The following is a 16,303-nucleotide window of genomic DNA, read 5'->3' on the forward strand; positions in this document are numbered from 1 at the left end:
ACTGTTAAAAGCGGCCCTCTGGGGGCGAAACTTTACTGCGATGTGGCCCTCTGTGAAAACGACTTTTGACACCTGTGGACTAGCAGCACTGTTGAAAAAAGCTTCTGCGGTCTAAAATCGTGTTACTTTCAGTCCTGTTACTCATCATTAAAAAGTATATAGTTCACTGCACAGTACTGCACATAACACAACGATTATTTGTTGTGTTATAACTTTTCTTAGTATATGCTTCACTGCATTGAAATTATGTTCAATATATTATAGCAGTGGGGCTTCACGGTGGCAGAGGGGTTAGTGCGTCTGCCTCACAATACGAAGGTCCTGCAGTCCTGGGTTCAAATCCAGGTTCGGAATCTTTCTGTGTGGAGTTTGCATGTTCTCCCCGTGAATGCGTGGGTTCCCTCCGGGTACTCCGGCTTCCTCCCACTTCCAAAGACATGCACCTGGGGATAGGTTGATTGGCAACACTAAATTGGCCCTAGTGTGTGAATGTTGTCTGTCTATCTGTGTTGGCCCTGCGATGAGGTGGCGACTTGTCCAGGGTGTACCCCGCCTTCCGCCCAATTGTAGCTAAGATAGGCGCCAGCGCCCCTCGCAACCGCGAAAGGGAATAAGCGGTAGAACATGGATGGATATTATAGCAGTAGTTCTCAAACTTCCTTCACCATCCAAGTACCACCATGATGACCAATATTAAAATACAGTAGCGTAGTAGGCCCAGGTATTCGTTAAAAACAAGGCCGATGTTTTTAGGACATTACACACAGTTTGAACAGTAACACTGTGTTTAAATATTTATTAAGTGATTACTTGGCACACCATTACTAAAGTTTGAGAATCACCATATTGTAGTAAGTTATCTACAATCCAACAAAAACGTGCTTACACCTCAAAAGGGGACAACTAATCTAATGTAATGAAAAAAAATAACAACACATATTTTATTCCACTCACCCCAAAAGTTATCCTTTTTATTGCTTATATAAAAAGCCCCAGGCGGCTTTTGCACTTCACAGTTCAAATTTCATACAGCACTTGAGTGAAAGAGAAAAAGCTTATTATGTCTGTTTGTTTTTTACACTCCAAGAAGAAAATTAAAAAAAAAAAGCGTGTATTTTTAGAAACAGCTGCTGAGCGACAAGGAGAAAGCTTTCTGAAGTGGGTGTTACATAAATTCTGTAAAGTCACATATTTAAAAAAAAATGAAAAATCCCTTAAAGCACTGCACGATGATATGTATACATACATACACAATTAAAATAAATCCTGGCCCTAATGTGTGAATGTTGTCTGTCTATCTGAATGCAGCACCCTTCACCCTCAAAGGTACAAGCGGTAGGAAATGGATGGATCTTAAAAATAAATAAAAAATACACACACAACGGATGTATTGTACATGATACTTGTGCTTTAAGGAAGCCAGTGAAGCGAAGGCTTGTGATAATAAAAGTTTAGTTTTCTCTATTACCTACTATTACTTAATAACATCAAGTTATAAAAAAAGACCACATTATACAGCAGCTCTTAGTAATGCAGAATAGCTTGATAGTGTGCCCAAATAGCAGTTTTATTTAATAACTATATTAAATACCATACATATTTCTTGCTTTACAGCAGGAGGTCACCAACCTTTTTGAAACCAAGAGCTACTTCTTGGGTACTGATTAATGCGAAGGGCTACCAGTTTGATACACACTTAAATAAATTGCCAGAAATAACCAATTTGCTCAATTTACCTTAAACTCTGTTATTATTCATAATTCATGATATTTATCTTTGTGGAAACACTGATCATGTTAATGATTTCTCACAATAAATACATATTTTTGATGACATTTTATAAATACCGTATTTCCTTCAATTGCCGCAGGGCATATAGTATGCACCTGACTTGAATTACTGCATAGGTTGGTAGAGTGGCTGTGCCAGCAACTTGAGGGTTGCAGGTTCAATTCCCGCTTGTGCCATCCTAGTCACTGCCGTTGTGTCCTTGGGCAAGACACTTTACCCACCTGCTCCTAGTGCCACCCACACTGGTTTAAATGTAACTTAGATATTGGGTTTCACTATGTAAAGCGCTTTGAGCCACTTGAGAAAAAGCGCTATATAAATATAATTCACTTCACTTCACTACTGAAATAATACAAATAATTTGCGCATGCTTAGTATTACCGCCGGGTCAAACTCGTGACGTCACGAGTGACACTTCCCCTGTCATCATTTTCAAAATGGAGGAGGCTGATTTCAATATTGGTAATTTGAAATCGCATAAAGTAGAATTAAGGTCCAAGCTTACATCACACTCAATTTTTTACTGCATGCCTTTGTAAGTGCCGGAGTGAGAAGAGGTTTTAAAATAATTAGCGCATGCTTACTTTTACCGCATGCCTTTGATAAGCGCAGGAGTGAGAAGGGGTTTTAAATTAATTAGCACCCCGGCGGCAATTCAAGGAAATACGGTAGGTTCAAATCCAATCTGTACTTTTTTAGAATATATAACAAATTGGAACAAGCTACATTTCTAACAAAGACAAATCGTTATTATTTAAATTTGATTCTACAGATTTTCTAGATTTGCCAGAATAATATTGTTGAATTTTAATCATAAGTTTGAAGAAATATTTCACAAATATTTTTCGTCGAAAAAACAAGCTAAAATGAAGAATTAAATTTGAATGTATTTATTATTCTTTACTATAAAAAATACATTTACTTGAACATTGATTTAAAATGTCATGAAAGAAGAGGAAGGAATTTAAAAGGTATATGTGTTTAAAAATCGGAAAATCATTTTTAAGGTTTTATTTTTTCTCTTAAAATTGTCTTTCTGAAAGTTATAAGAAGCAAAGTAAAAAAAATAATGAATTTATTTAAACAGGTGAAGACCAAGTCTTTAAAATATTTTCTGGGATTTTCAAATTCCATTTGAGTTTTGTCTCTCTTAGAATTAAAAATGTCGAGCAAAGCGTACCAGCTTGCTAGTAAATAAATACAATTTAAAAAATAGAGGCAGTTCACTGGTAAGTGCTGCTTTTTGAGCTATTTTTAGAACAGGCCAGCAGCTCACTGGTAAGTGCTGCTTTTTGAGCTATTTTTAGAACAGGCCAGCGGGCGAATCATCTGGTCCTTACGGGCGAGCTGGTGCCCGCGGGCACCACGTTGGTGACCCCTGCTTTTCACCCTTTTGGATATATAATCACTAGTTCTGGCTATTCAATCATTTTGAGTAATGATTTGCAGCGTTTGCCCTGAAAAGCTTTCACAGCGTACAGCTTTATCTGTAAACAGCTTTACAGGTGCCACGGTAGCTCTGCAGCGGTGCTTTAAATGCTGGTGTATCAACTGTCGAAATAAAAAGTTATATCCTGCCATTTGAAGCGTGGCTTTAAGTGGATTCCGTAGTAATTAGTAGTCAATATTTCTAGCTATGAGGTCATACTTTGCTTCCAAGCACCACTAATTTAGCTTATTAGCGAGGCCTTTAAAACAGCATTGGATGGCTCCACTTGTGCAATGTATTGCTTTCAGAGAATATTCCAATATAGGTTATATTTTACTACTGTACTAGCTCAGCACGATGTCGATTTTGTTTCGTTTCGTTTCACATTTTTACTTAAAGCGGAAACTGCTGACCTTGCAGAAATCATCCTACTCCCGAAGCATGTCAGAAGTATTCATCTTCATCTCTGCGGGACATTATGAGCTGCCTCCTGGGGCCGCTGAGGTGAGGCACACTGGCGGGAGAGTCCAGCACTCCCGAGTCCAGTTTTGGGGTGGAGGTGTAGCGCGGCCCGACCCGACCCATTAGCCCTCGGACGTCCCTGTGAAGAGCCGGATCGCTTGGGATGGAATTGAGACGCACGCCATGCTCGAGACCCCCGATGTCCCGGTCCAATCGGGGGTTACTGGAGCTGCTGGGAGACTGGGGATCAGCGCTGAAGTAGAGGGTTGAACTGGACTCCGTGGGGCAGAAGTACGGCTCCGGACTGTCTCCAAATACGGATTTGCCCTCTGGTGAGCTGCGCTTGAAATCGGACTCTGGTGACTCCAGCGGGCTCGCCATCTCCAGACTGTCGTCCTCTGCTTGTTCAAAGGACGTGGGTTCGCTCACAGTCTGAAATTCATCTTTGCAGTCCGACAGGGGTGCCAAGCCTTGCCCCTGAGACTCGGACATGGAGACACCCTCACAGCTGCCCCCTGCCGTGATGGTGTCGCCTTCGTGGCTCTTACACTCCTGGTTGTACTCCTCCATGTCCAGTATGGCTGCCGCCCCGCCTGCTCCGTACGCTCGGTTGATCTTCCCCAGGTCTCCTGTTTTGAGGGCCAGCCGTATGAGGAGCCAGTGATGGTGGTAGCAAGGACAGGAGCTGTTCGGCCTCCCTCCGCATGAGCTCGGATGCTCCAGCAGTGAACCGGCCACACCGGAGAGCGAGAAGCTGCCGTGGTTTTGCACACCACCAACCGGCAAGCTTTTGTCCCCGAGCGAGAAGGAGGACTCCCCACGTTCTATACAAGTGCTACCCATGTGGTTCTGGTTCAGACCTTGGGCGATCTCTGTTGACTTGGGGTGGAGGAACCGGTAGTAGATGACCATGGAGGTAGCGCCTAGTAACCATCGAGACAGGAGGAGATTTTTTAGCAAACCATAAGCCTTTCAGTGACGAGCCACACCTTATAGGCCTACTGAAACCCACTACTACCGACCACGCAGTCTGATAGTTTATACAGCGGGGCAAAAAAGTATTTAGTCGGCCACCGATTGTGCAAGTTCTCCCACTTAAAATGATGACAGAGGTCTGTAGTTTTCATCATAGGTACACTTCAACTGTGAGAGACGGAATGTGAAAAAAAAATCCAGGATATCACATTGTAGGAATTTTAAAGAATTTTTTTGTAGATTATGGTGGGAAATAAGTATTTGGTCAACCATTCAAAGCTCTCACTAATGGAAGGAGGTTTTGGCTCAAAATCTCACGATACATGGCCCCATTCATTCTTTCCTTAACACGGATCAATCGTCCTGTCCCCTTAGCAGTAAAACAGCCCCAAAGCATGATGTTTCCACCCCCATGCTTCACAGTAGGTATGGTGTTCTTGGGATGCAACTCAGTATTCTTCTTCCTCCAAACACGACGAGTTGACTTTATACCAAAATGGATACATGGATGATACAGGAGAGGATTGGGAGAATGTCATGTGGTCAGATGAAACCAAAATAGAACTTTTTGGTATAAACTCAACTCGTCGTGTTTGGAGGAAGAAGAATACTGAGTTGCATCCCAAGAACACCATACCTACTGTGAAGCATGGAGGTGGAAACATCATGCTTTGGGGCTGTTTTTCTGCTAAGGGGACAGGACGACTGATCCGTGTTAAGGAAAGAATGAATGGGGCCATGTATCGTGAGATTTTGAGCCACAACCTCCTTCCATCAGTGAGAGCTTTGAATGGTTGACCAAATACTTATTTTCCACCATAATTTACAAATAAATTCTTTAAAATTCCTACAATGTGAATTCCTGGATTTTTTTTTCACATTCCGTCTCTCACAGTTGACGTGTACCTATGATGAAAATTACAGACCTCTGTCATCATTTTAAGTGGGAGAACTTGCACAATAGGTGGCTGACTAAATACTTTTTGCCCCGCTGTATATCAATGATGAAATCTTAACATTGCGCAACACATGCCAATATGGCCGGTTTAGTTTACTAAATTGCAATTTTAAATTTTGCGCGGAAGTATCATGCTAAAACACGGTGTGATGACGCGTGCCCGTGACGTCTTGCACTGTAGAGGATATTTTGTTCCAGCACCGTCCACAGCTATAAGTTGTCTCTTTTCATCGCATAATTCCACATTATTATGGACATCTGTGTTGTTGAATGTTTTGCAATTTGTTCAATTAATAATGGAGACTTCAAAGAAGAAAGATGGAGGTGGGAAGCGGTGTATTACGGCCGCCTTTAGCAACACAAACACAGCCGGTGTTTCCTTGTTTATATTCCCGAAAGATGACGGTGAAGCTTTACTATGGAACAGAGCGGTCAAGCGAACATGGTTCCCTACCACATGTCAACCGGCAGTTTTCGGTGTGAAAATGGGGGTTAAGTCAGCTCTTATTGTAGACATGAGCAGAGAGCTTGCGTCGTTCCTCCTGCACCTGTCAAAGAGGCAGCTGCGACTGTCATGCCTCCTCCCACCGGCCGCCCCCGACCGTCGGATGCTTCCACCGTGGAGGAGGGAAAAAAAAATCTCAGCCCGGCCCGACCGGCTGCCTTCGCTTCGTCGAGAAACGTGGCTTCCCCTCGGAGACACTGGCGGTCACCACAATCCTTCGACTTTCAGGTTGTACAGGTACGACCATATAATCTCACTATAACACTAGTAACACAATAAGCAGATAAGGGATTCCCCAGAATTATCCTAGTAAATTTGTCTAATAACATCTGAATCGCTCGGCCGTCTAGTTTTTTTTTTTCTTTTCTAGTCCTTCACTCTCACTTTCCTCATCCACGAATCTTTCATCCTCGCACACATTAATGGGGAAATCGTCGCTTTCTCGGTCAGAATCGCTCTCGCTGCTGGTGGCCATGATTGTAAACAATGTGAGGATGTGAAGAGCTCCACAACCCGTGACATCACGCGCACATCCTCTGCTACTTCCGGTACAGGCAAGGCTTTTTTATTAGCGACCAAAAGTTGCGAACTTTATCGTCGATGTTCTCTACTAAATCCTTTCAGCAAAAATATGGCAATATCACAAAATGATCAAGTATGACACATAGAATGGACCTGCTATCCCCGTTTAAATAAGAAAATCTCATTTCAGTAGGCCTTTAACATGCAGATCACCCTGAACTCATTTTGTAGTCTTGAGTTCTACACAATCAACATATCTGAGAGTGACTCACCGAGGGTAAAGCTACTTAGAACACTGATGGGGAGCGTCATGTTATCCCACGCCGCTTCGCTCAGTAAGTCAGAGGCGGCTAGCAGCAAAGTGGCGTTCTCAATCAGCATGAACTGAAAAGAGGAAGACAAGGTAAAACCAGGTGTCGTATGGGAAAAAAGGGACTTTCTCTAAGATCTCTTCTCACAGTATAAAAGCTGGCCATGCGGAAACGCGAGGGGCCGTCTTTGACGTTAAGGAAGAGGAAGACGTGGATGAACCCCACCAGGCCGTTAAAGGCACGCCAACACCATGGGCCGGTGCAGATGTCTAGTTGCTGTGACACCAGCCAGAAGGAGGCAGTCAGCCAGTGAAAACCTGCAGGTACCATAAAAGTAGACACGTCCTCCAGTTGGGGTTATACAAAACCCAAAACCAGTGAAGTTGGCACCTTTTGTAAATGGTTAATAAAAACAGAATAAAATGATGAGGAAATACTTTTCAACTTATATTCAATTAAATAGACTGCAAAGACAAGATACAGTGGGGGACAAAAGGTATTTAGTCAGCCACCAATTGTGCAAGTTCTCCCACTTAAAATGATGACAGAGGTCTGTAATTTTCATCATAGGTACACTTCAACTGTGAAAGACAGAATGTGGGGGAAAAATCCAGGAATTCACATTGTAGGAATTTTAAAGAATTTATTTGTAAATTATTGTGGAAAATAAGTATTTGATCTTCCTCCAAACACGAGGAGTTGAGTTTATACCAAAATGGATACATGGATGATACAGCAGAGGATTGGGAGAATGTCATGTGGTCAGATGAAACCGAAAATAGAACTTTTTGGTATAAACTCAACTCGTCGTGTTTGGAGGAAGAAGAATACTGAGTTGCATCCCAAGAACACCACACCTACTGTGAAGCATGAGGGTGGAAAAATCATGCTTTGGGGCTGTTTTTCTGCTAAGGGGACAGGACGATTGATCCGTGTTAAGAAAAGAATGAATGGGGCCATGTATCGTGAGATTTTGAGCCAAAACCTCCTTCCATCAGTGAGAGCTTTGAATGGTTGACCAAATACTTATTATCCACCATAATTTACAAATAAATTCCTACAATGTGAATTTCTGGATTTTTTTCCACATTCTGTCTCTCACAGTTGAAGTGTACCTATGATGAAAATTACAGACCTCTGTCGTCATTTTAAGTGGGAGAACTTGCACAATCGGTGGCTGACTAAATACTTTTTTGTCCCACTGTATTTAATGTTTGAACTGAGGAACTTAATATGTTATTTCAAATAATAATTAATTTAGAATTTAATGATAGAAAAACATTGCAAAGAAGTTGGCACTGGGGCATTTTTACTACTGTGTTACATGGCATTTCCTTTAAAACAACACTCAGTAAACGTTTGGAACCTGAGGAGACCAATTTTTGAAGCTTTTCAGGTGGAATTATTTCCCATTTTGCTTAAGTTGTTCAACAGTCCGGGGTCTCCGTTGTTGTATTTTATGCTTTATAATGCGCCACACCTTTATAATGGGAGACAGGTCCGGACTACAGGCAGGCCACTCTTTTACTACGGACCCAAGCTGTTGTAACACGTGCAGAATGCGGCTTGGCATTGTCTCACTGAAATAAGCAGGGGCGTCCATGAAAAAGACATTGCTTTTTTGCCACGTGTGCCAGCTTTTTTGAAACCTGTTGCAGGCATCGAATTCCAAATCAGCTGATATTTGCAAAATATAAAAAAAAAAATTCTATTTCTAACATAAAATATCTTGTCTTTGCAGTCTATTCAATTGAATATAAGTTGAAAATGATTTGCAAATCATTGTATTCAGTTTTTTTTTAACGATTTACACAATGTGCCAACTTCACTGGTTTTGGGTTTTGTGAATTATACTTAATATCGATTGACAGTGTTGGAGCAGCATTAATTATAAGGCATTCATCTTAACAGTCTGCTTGCATTGGGGCCAATTGTGGCGGTGTGACACTGTATCCAACATATGGCGCTTCAGTGAAAAAAGTTTGCTTTGTGTGGCAGTTGCACATTACTGCCGCCCAAGGACTTGATTAGAACAGTAATAGCACTAAACTGCATTACATTGACTGTGTAGTAGTTTAGTTTAGTTTTTATTTGAAGGGACAATTCACGGAAACATTAAGCTCAAAGACAGATATGTTCTGTACCAGATTGTAGCTAAATAGCTCATTTCCATCTGCAGTCCCTGGCTACCTAAATTAGAGGGATACAAAAATCATGCAATAAAATTATTACAATAAAATCATACCATATCCCGTAATCAAATTAAGAAAAGTCTTAAATTGCAGTATGGACACATACTTAATATACAATACAACCACATCTCATTTACATCATCACACAAAGACAATACATGTTCTTGTTCACATCTGTCATCATTTGTAAAAAACAACCTTGATTTTAACAGACACCTCACAATTTACAACAAAAATGCTGTCATAGATAAATATAATACACATTAAGTTGACGTGTCAAACATAGCGGCCACCTTATTGACCGTGTGAGCAGCTTCGATTGCTCCAAAGCCACTTTTTAACTTCAATTGTAAATGAAGAGTAATCTGTTAAACTTTTCAAGTTTGTTGTGAGGTCGTTCCATTCCTTAATGGCTTTATATGGAAAGGGTGATTGTGCAAAATAGATTTTACATCTGGGTACGCTACAGATGGAGGCTCGTATGTTTGTAGTTGTCACAACAGATGTAAACTGGACAAAGTGCTTAAGTGGCGCTGGTGCAGTGTTATTTAGGATTCGATGGGCCATTCGTATTGATGCTAATCTTTGAATATTAGCTATGTTTAACAGTCTATATTTTTGGAGAACTAAACGTTGATGGTGATGTGATTTGCGGTCAAGGATTTTGAGCGATTGTATAGCTGTTCCACACCACTGTCGGGGGGGGGGGGAATTAACTGCGATGAACCAGCAGCCGGTCTGCGCCACTTCCCACGGTTCTTATTGGCCGTCAATAGCTCTTGGGTCGACAGGTCTGTCCAATTCTTGATTTTGTCTGTCCAGGATTTCCGTGGTCTTCCTTGCTTCCTTTCACCCTCTAGTGTGCCCTGCATGATGGTCTTGCACAGGGTGTCGTGGCGGCATGTGTGGCCGAACCAAGCTAATGTCCTTCTTTTGACTGTTGCGAGCAGGGGTTCTTGGTGACCCGAGTCCTTCGACTTCAACTGGCACATACTCATTGCTTTTGTGTTTGTGGTATGTTATCTTAAGTATTCTTCTGAAGCATTTGTTTTCAAAGGCTTGTATTTATCGATCTGATTCTACCAGGAGTGTCCGGGTCTCGTATCCATACAGTAATATTTATTATATTACAGCTATTAGGTGTTCCTCTCTGGCACTCATCCAGGTTGGACGCTCCCCTTTCCTCTCCCTTATCTCTCCTGCTTGTCTTGTCTAAACTTTCTTGTTGCCTCTTTTTTGCACTGCTCTCCAAATCAACATCGGAACTATTTAACTGGCCTTTACAAAATTGACAAGATCTTGGGTTTAAGGGAACCTGCTTGTCGTGACGGAGCGGTTGTTGCTGGACACGATGAACTCTTGGGAGAAGGAGTGCCGCGTGCCTGGCGACCCTTTTCTGTCGAGCATGTGAAGATATCTACCTATTCGTAATTTTGACAAGACATCTGTTGATTGAAGTAAGCGTTGCTCTGGTTTGTCGACAAATTGGAAGTTGCTGGCAATCTTCAAAGTACCCCAAATGATTGGAGGATGCGGGAGGAACTGTGGTCACTCTCGTGATTTTTGGATCACATCGGACTGTCTGCCCCGCAGGTTTGAGGACTAGTCATAGACAATTTAGAGCTGGGGTGCCCATTACGTCGATCACGAACTACCAGTCGACCGCGGGGGGTGTGTCAGTCGATCTCCAGCAAGGCTTTTAAAAAAAATAGACCTAAAAATTAGTGATCATCAATCTTCACCAAGACGTCACTTAAATGACATTCACGGTACCGGAGGGTCTTGTGAGATGACGCTGGCTGCTGCAAGATCATTATTATGAAAATATGACCGAGAGGAAGGCGAGAAACACTTTTTATTTCAACAGACTCTCGCGCCGTACCTTCCGTCAAAACTCTAAAGGCCGACTGCACATTTCCTATCTTCACAATAAAAGCCCTGCTTCATGCTGCCTGCGCTAACTAAATACAGAGTCTCGGAAAACTGGCGTGCACAAGCGATCCCTCAGAAAGCTGGCGTGCACATCACTTGTGCACGCCAGCTTTCCGAGACTCTTATTTTGTTAGCGCAGGCAGCATGAAGCAGGGCTTTTATTGTGAAGATAGGAAATGTGCAGTCGGCCTTTAGAGTTTTGAGGGAAGGGACGGCGCGAAAGTCTGTTGAAATAAAAAAAATTTCTCGCCTTCCTCTCTGTCATTTTTTCATAATAATGAACTGACAGCAGCCAGCGTCATCTCACAAGACCCTCGGGTGCCGTGAATGTCAATCAAGCAAGCTACGGAATTTGCCGCCAATGTTTTTCTTGTAAAGTGTATGGAAGCTGGATGAATTAGATGCCAAAAACCAACCACTTTCATGTGGTATTGTACAGAAAGGACAATTTTTTTTCTCCTCCATTTGAAAATGTGGGCGTTCTCATCATTACTGTCTGATTCCAATCAATGCAAGCCATCAGAAGCAGGTAATACACCAACTTATATTCTTGTCTTCGTGAAAGAAAGACATCTATATGTGTTACACATGCTTGTATTATCATTAAACACATTTAACTTGTTTACAAAAATGTCTCTTTCATAAATAAATAAATATAAATGATATATATAAATGAGGTAGATCCCCTCGAGTTGGTCAATTGAAAAGTAGCTCGCCTGCAGAAAAAGTGTGGGCACCCCTGATTTAGAGTGAAAAGCACATTTTATTTTCACTCGTATAAAAAACATTCTAACTTGGATTGTTTCCCTGGCTTCGAGACTCTCCTGAAGGACAGTGCAGCGAAGACACAACAAAGTCCCTTCTTGTCTCTCATGGACACACACCCGTTATTGTTGACTTTGGACTAGCGACTGCACGACATCAAGGCGGCGGAACAGAGACACACTGCAGGCTTACACACAAACATTCATCCACAAAAATATACGCCACACACATACATACCCCCCTCAATCCAACGCCCTCGACGCAAATCCCATAGAAGTGATGAAAGGATGGTCAGTGCCTGAGAGTTGCGGCCTACCACCATGACCTCGCACTCCCTTCCCTCTGTTGCTAGATATCTGGAAATGTATGTTGTAATATGTATATGTGCTTTGCTAGTGTCATGATCCGCCTCCTGGATCATACATAGTTTTTGTTCTTGAGTCCTTTTGTGTGTTTTCTGATTATTTTTGGACTCTTCCTGTTCTGAGATTTGCACTTCCTGTTTTATCTTGTTTCCATGGGTTCTCATTTGTTCCACCTGCTATGCTTTTTGACGCATACCTGTTGGCAATTGTTTACTTTAGTATTTAAGCCTGCATTCTATCTCAGTTCGTTCTTGGTTCGTACTGTCACGTTTGGAACGCACTGTGATGCGCGTGTTGTGTCACCCCCAGATGCACGAGGACCAAGGATAAGCAGGAATTGCAGGTAAGAGCTGGTTTTAAGATACAAAAACTATAAAACACTGGTACAAAACGGCAAAATAAAGCGCGTGCATTCGCACGGGAAGTTAACGCTAATTTAGCAGGGAGTCCAGAATACGTGTCGATACCATCACGCCAGTATCGATACGATACCGATACTCACCAAGTATCGATACTATCGATACTTGGTATCGATACGCCCAGCCCTAATTAAAATCTATTTTTTCGTCAACCGCCCGACCCGCGGTTTACCCGCGGACTCCGCGGATGAGACGGCAAACCGCGCATCTCTACTGTACACTGTTTGTCTAATCTTGAACGGGTTTGTGCTGAAAACAAAGTTTTGTTGCACTTGTACAATGACAAAAAAAACCTATCCTAATAATGATGTTATCAGGGATGTGTAAAGTTTGAACTTTTCTTAGTACACCCAACCACACATTGTTAAATTAACCCCGATACATTTCCATATCCTTTATGAAATCAGGCCGGTTTATACACCTATTTATGTGTACAGTACGTCAGACTGAAGGACATCACGTCTGACACTGTGATCAGCAGCACCGGAGCACCGCAGGGAACGGTGCTGGCCCCTCTTCTCTTCACCCTGTACACCGCTGACTTCTGCTACAACTCAGAGCTGTGTCACATCCAGAAGTACGCGGATGACACAGCCATCGTCGGGTGCATCAGGGACGGCAGAGAGGAGGAGTTTCGGAACCTGGTGAGGGACTTTGTTGTCTGGTGCCACACGAACCTCTTGCAGCTCAATCCGTCAAAGACCAAGGAGCTGGTCATTGACTTTGGGAGGTGGAGTCCACGGTCACAACCTATTGTGATCGAGGGAGTTGAGGTACAGACCGTGGACTCGTTCAAGTACCTCGGGGTTTCGGTGGACAATAAGCTGGACTGGACTGTCAACTCGGACCACCAGTACAAGAAAGGACTTCCTCAGGAGACTGCACTCCTTCAACATTTGTAGAAAACTCCTGTGGATGTACTACCAGTCTGTGGTTGCCAGTGTTCTCTTTTACATGGTAGTGTGCTGGGGGGGGTAGTACATCTAAGAAGGACAGCTCCAGACTTGAGAAACTGATCAGGCGGGCCGGTTCTACAATCGGAATGAAACTGGACTCACTGGTGACGGTGGCAGAGAAGAGGACTGTTGACAAACTAGTGAGCATCCTGGATGATGCCAGTCACCCTCTGCATAGCGTTATCAGTAGCCAGAGGAGCCTGTTCAGTGCTAGACTGCTTCATCCCAAGTGCAGGACTAATAGACTCAAAAACTCCTTTGTCCCACACGCCATTAGACTGTACAACTCCTCTCTGGGGCGGGGGCCCGGGGGTACTAGGATGACAGGGGATGCAAAACAAAAACAGTGCAATACGTTTTCATAACATGGTCACTACTGCCTACTTTGTCTTGTTATATTCTTATTTTACTGTTATATTTTTATTCCCATTGTTGCTTTTTAGTTTTTATTCTCATTGTAATATTTCTCTTTTTTGTTTCCATTTAAACCCCCATTATTTACTTTTTACTTTTCTTTAAATTGATCTCAACTCTGTACACTGCTGCTGGAATTTTAATTTTCCTGAAGGAGCTCTCCTGAAGGAATCAATATAGTACTATCTATCTATCTATCTATCTATCTATCTATCTATCTATCTATCTATCTATCTATCTATCTATCTATCTATCTATCTATCTATCTAACTACCCAAGCACAGTACCAAATAATATTATTCAGCTTACCTGCCACTCCGCAGACCCACCAGTTGAACACCCTTGCGAAGAACATGAGACACGTCACCCTGGCACCCAGCATGCCGGCCCTCCACACCAGCTGGCAAAGCAGAGCCGCCGGGGGCATGGCAAGGTGGCCCGGCCGGATGAGACGGCAAGCGCGGCTGTACAGCACCAGCGCCCAGGACACGGACAGCACGCAAAGACCACAGGAGTAGGCCACTGTAAGGTAAACAAATGCACCACAAAAAACTGCATGGCGTCGTACTTCCGAGTGATAGCTACAGTATATTAGAAGTCAGGTGAAAGCAATGACCTGGGGACATGATCCCTACGTCTGTGGACACCACGATGTATGCCTGCAGCAGGCTCTGTGGCAGCGAGACGACCAGAGCCTCCAGGAGCCAAAGAGCGGCAACGTCTGCCTGCTGCATGACGACAGCGCCCAGCTCCGCCACTGAGCCCTGCATGCGGGACACATATCGCATGCAGTCCCATAACCTACCAGGAGAGGGCGACATAAACACACATCCCTGAACTCAAAAGGACCCTTGCTGACCACCGCATTATATTGGCCGGCTTGTTGATTAGTACAGCCGTGGGTTGTAATCTCTATAGCAGGGGTCACCAACGCGTAAGGACCAAATGAGGAGCCCGCTGGCCTGTTCTAAAAATAGCTCAACTAGCAGCACTTACCAGTGAGCTGCGTCTATTTTTTAAATTGTATTTATTTATTATAACTTTCATAACTTTTATGGACAGAATTTCTAGGCGCAGTCAAGGCATTGAGGGGTTCCGGTTTGGTGGCCGCGGGATTAGGTCTCTGCTTTTTGCAGACGATGTGGTCCTGTTGGCTTCATCTGACCGGGATCTTCAGCTCTCACTGGATCGGTTCGCAGCCGAGTGTGAAGCGGCCGGAATGAGAATCAGCACCTCCAAATCCGAGTCCATGGTTCTCGCCCTGAAAAGGGTGGAGTGCCATCTCCGGGTTGGGGAGGAGACCCTGCCCCAAGTGGAGGAGTTCAAGTACCTAGGAGTCTTGTTCACGAGTGAGGGAAAAGTGGATCGTGAGATCGACAGGCGGATCGGTGCGGCGTCTTCAGTAATGCGGATGTTGTACCGATCCGTTGTGGTGAAGAAGGAGCTGAGCCGGAAGGCAAAGCTCTCAATTTACCGGTCGATCTACGTTCCCATCCTCACCTATGGTCATGAGCTTTGGGTCATGACCGAAAGGATAAGATCACGGGTACAAGCGGCCGAAATGAGTTTCCTCCGCCGTGTGGCGGGGCTCTCCCTTAGAGATAGGGTGAGAAGCTCTGCCATCCGGGAGGAACTCAAAGTAAAGCCGCTGCTCCTTCACATCGAGAGGAGCCAGATGAGGTGGTTCGGGCATCTGGTCAGGATGCCACCCGAACGCCTCCCGAGGGAGGTGTTTAGGGCACGTCCAACCGGTAGGAGGCCACGGGGAAGACCCAGGACACGTTGGGAAGACTATGTCTCCCGGCTGTCCTGGGAACGCCTCGGGATCCCCCGGGAAAAGCTAGACGAAGTGGCTGGGGAGAGGGAAGTCTGGGTTTCCCTGCTTAGGCTGTTGCCCCCGCGACCCGACCTCGGATAAGCGGAAGAAGATGGATGGATGGATGAAGTATTTATTAGCAAGTTGGTCTCGCTTTGCTCGACATTTTTAATTCTAAGGGAGACAAAACTCAAATAGAATTTGAAAATCCCAGAAAATATTTTAAAGACTTGGTCTTCACTTGTTTAAATACATTCATTTATTTCTTTTACTTTGCTTCTTATAACTTTCCAAAAAGACAATTTGATTGAGGGAAAAAATACAACCTTAAAAAATGTTTTTAGGATTTTTAAACACATTTCAATCAATCCATCCATCCATTTTCTACCGCTTATTCCCTTTCGGGGTCGCGGGGGGCGCTGGCGCCTATCTCAGCTACAATCGGGCGGAAGGCGGGGTACACCCTGGACAAGTCGCCACCTTATCGCAGG

At 43.6% G+C, this 16,303-nt stretch overlaps 1 protein-coding gene across 1 annotated transcript in view; it reads right to left on the reverse strand.

Annotated features, from left to right (window-relative positions):
* Window positions 1–939: 939 nt before the first annotated feature.
* Window positions 940–16,303, reverse strand: part of xkr5a (XK related 5a) — a 33,364-nt gene continuing 18,000 nt past the window's right edge. The window contains exons 3-7 of the mRNA XM_061885869.1: window positions 14,613–14,797; window positions 14,306–14,518; window positions 7,101–7,270; window positions 6,915–7,026; window positions 940–4,605 (exon numbers count right to left, since the gene is read on the reverse strand). Of these exons, the coding sequence (XP_061741853.1) occupies window positions 3,665–4,605; window positions 6,915–7,026; window positions 7,101–7,270; window positions 14,306–14,518; window positions 14,613–14,797 (1,621 nt within the window). The 3' untranslated portion in view covers window positions 940–3,664. The remainder of the gene's footprint in view (window positions 4,606–6,914; window positions 7,027–7,100; window positions 7,271–14,305; window positions 14,519–14,612; window positions 14,798–16,303) is intronic.

This window comes from Nerophis ophidion, linkage group LG24, assembly GCF_033978795.1.
Source record: "Nerophis ophidion isolate RoL-2023_Sa linkage group LG24, RoL_Noph_v1.0, whole genome shotgun sequence".
Taxonomy (NCBI): Eukaryota; Metazoa; Chordata; class Actinopteri; order Syngnathiformes; family Syngnathidae; genus Nerophis; species Nerophis ophidion.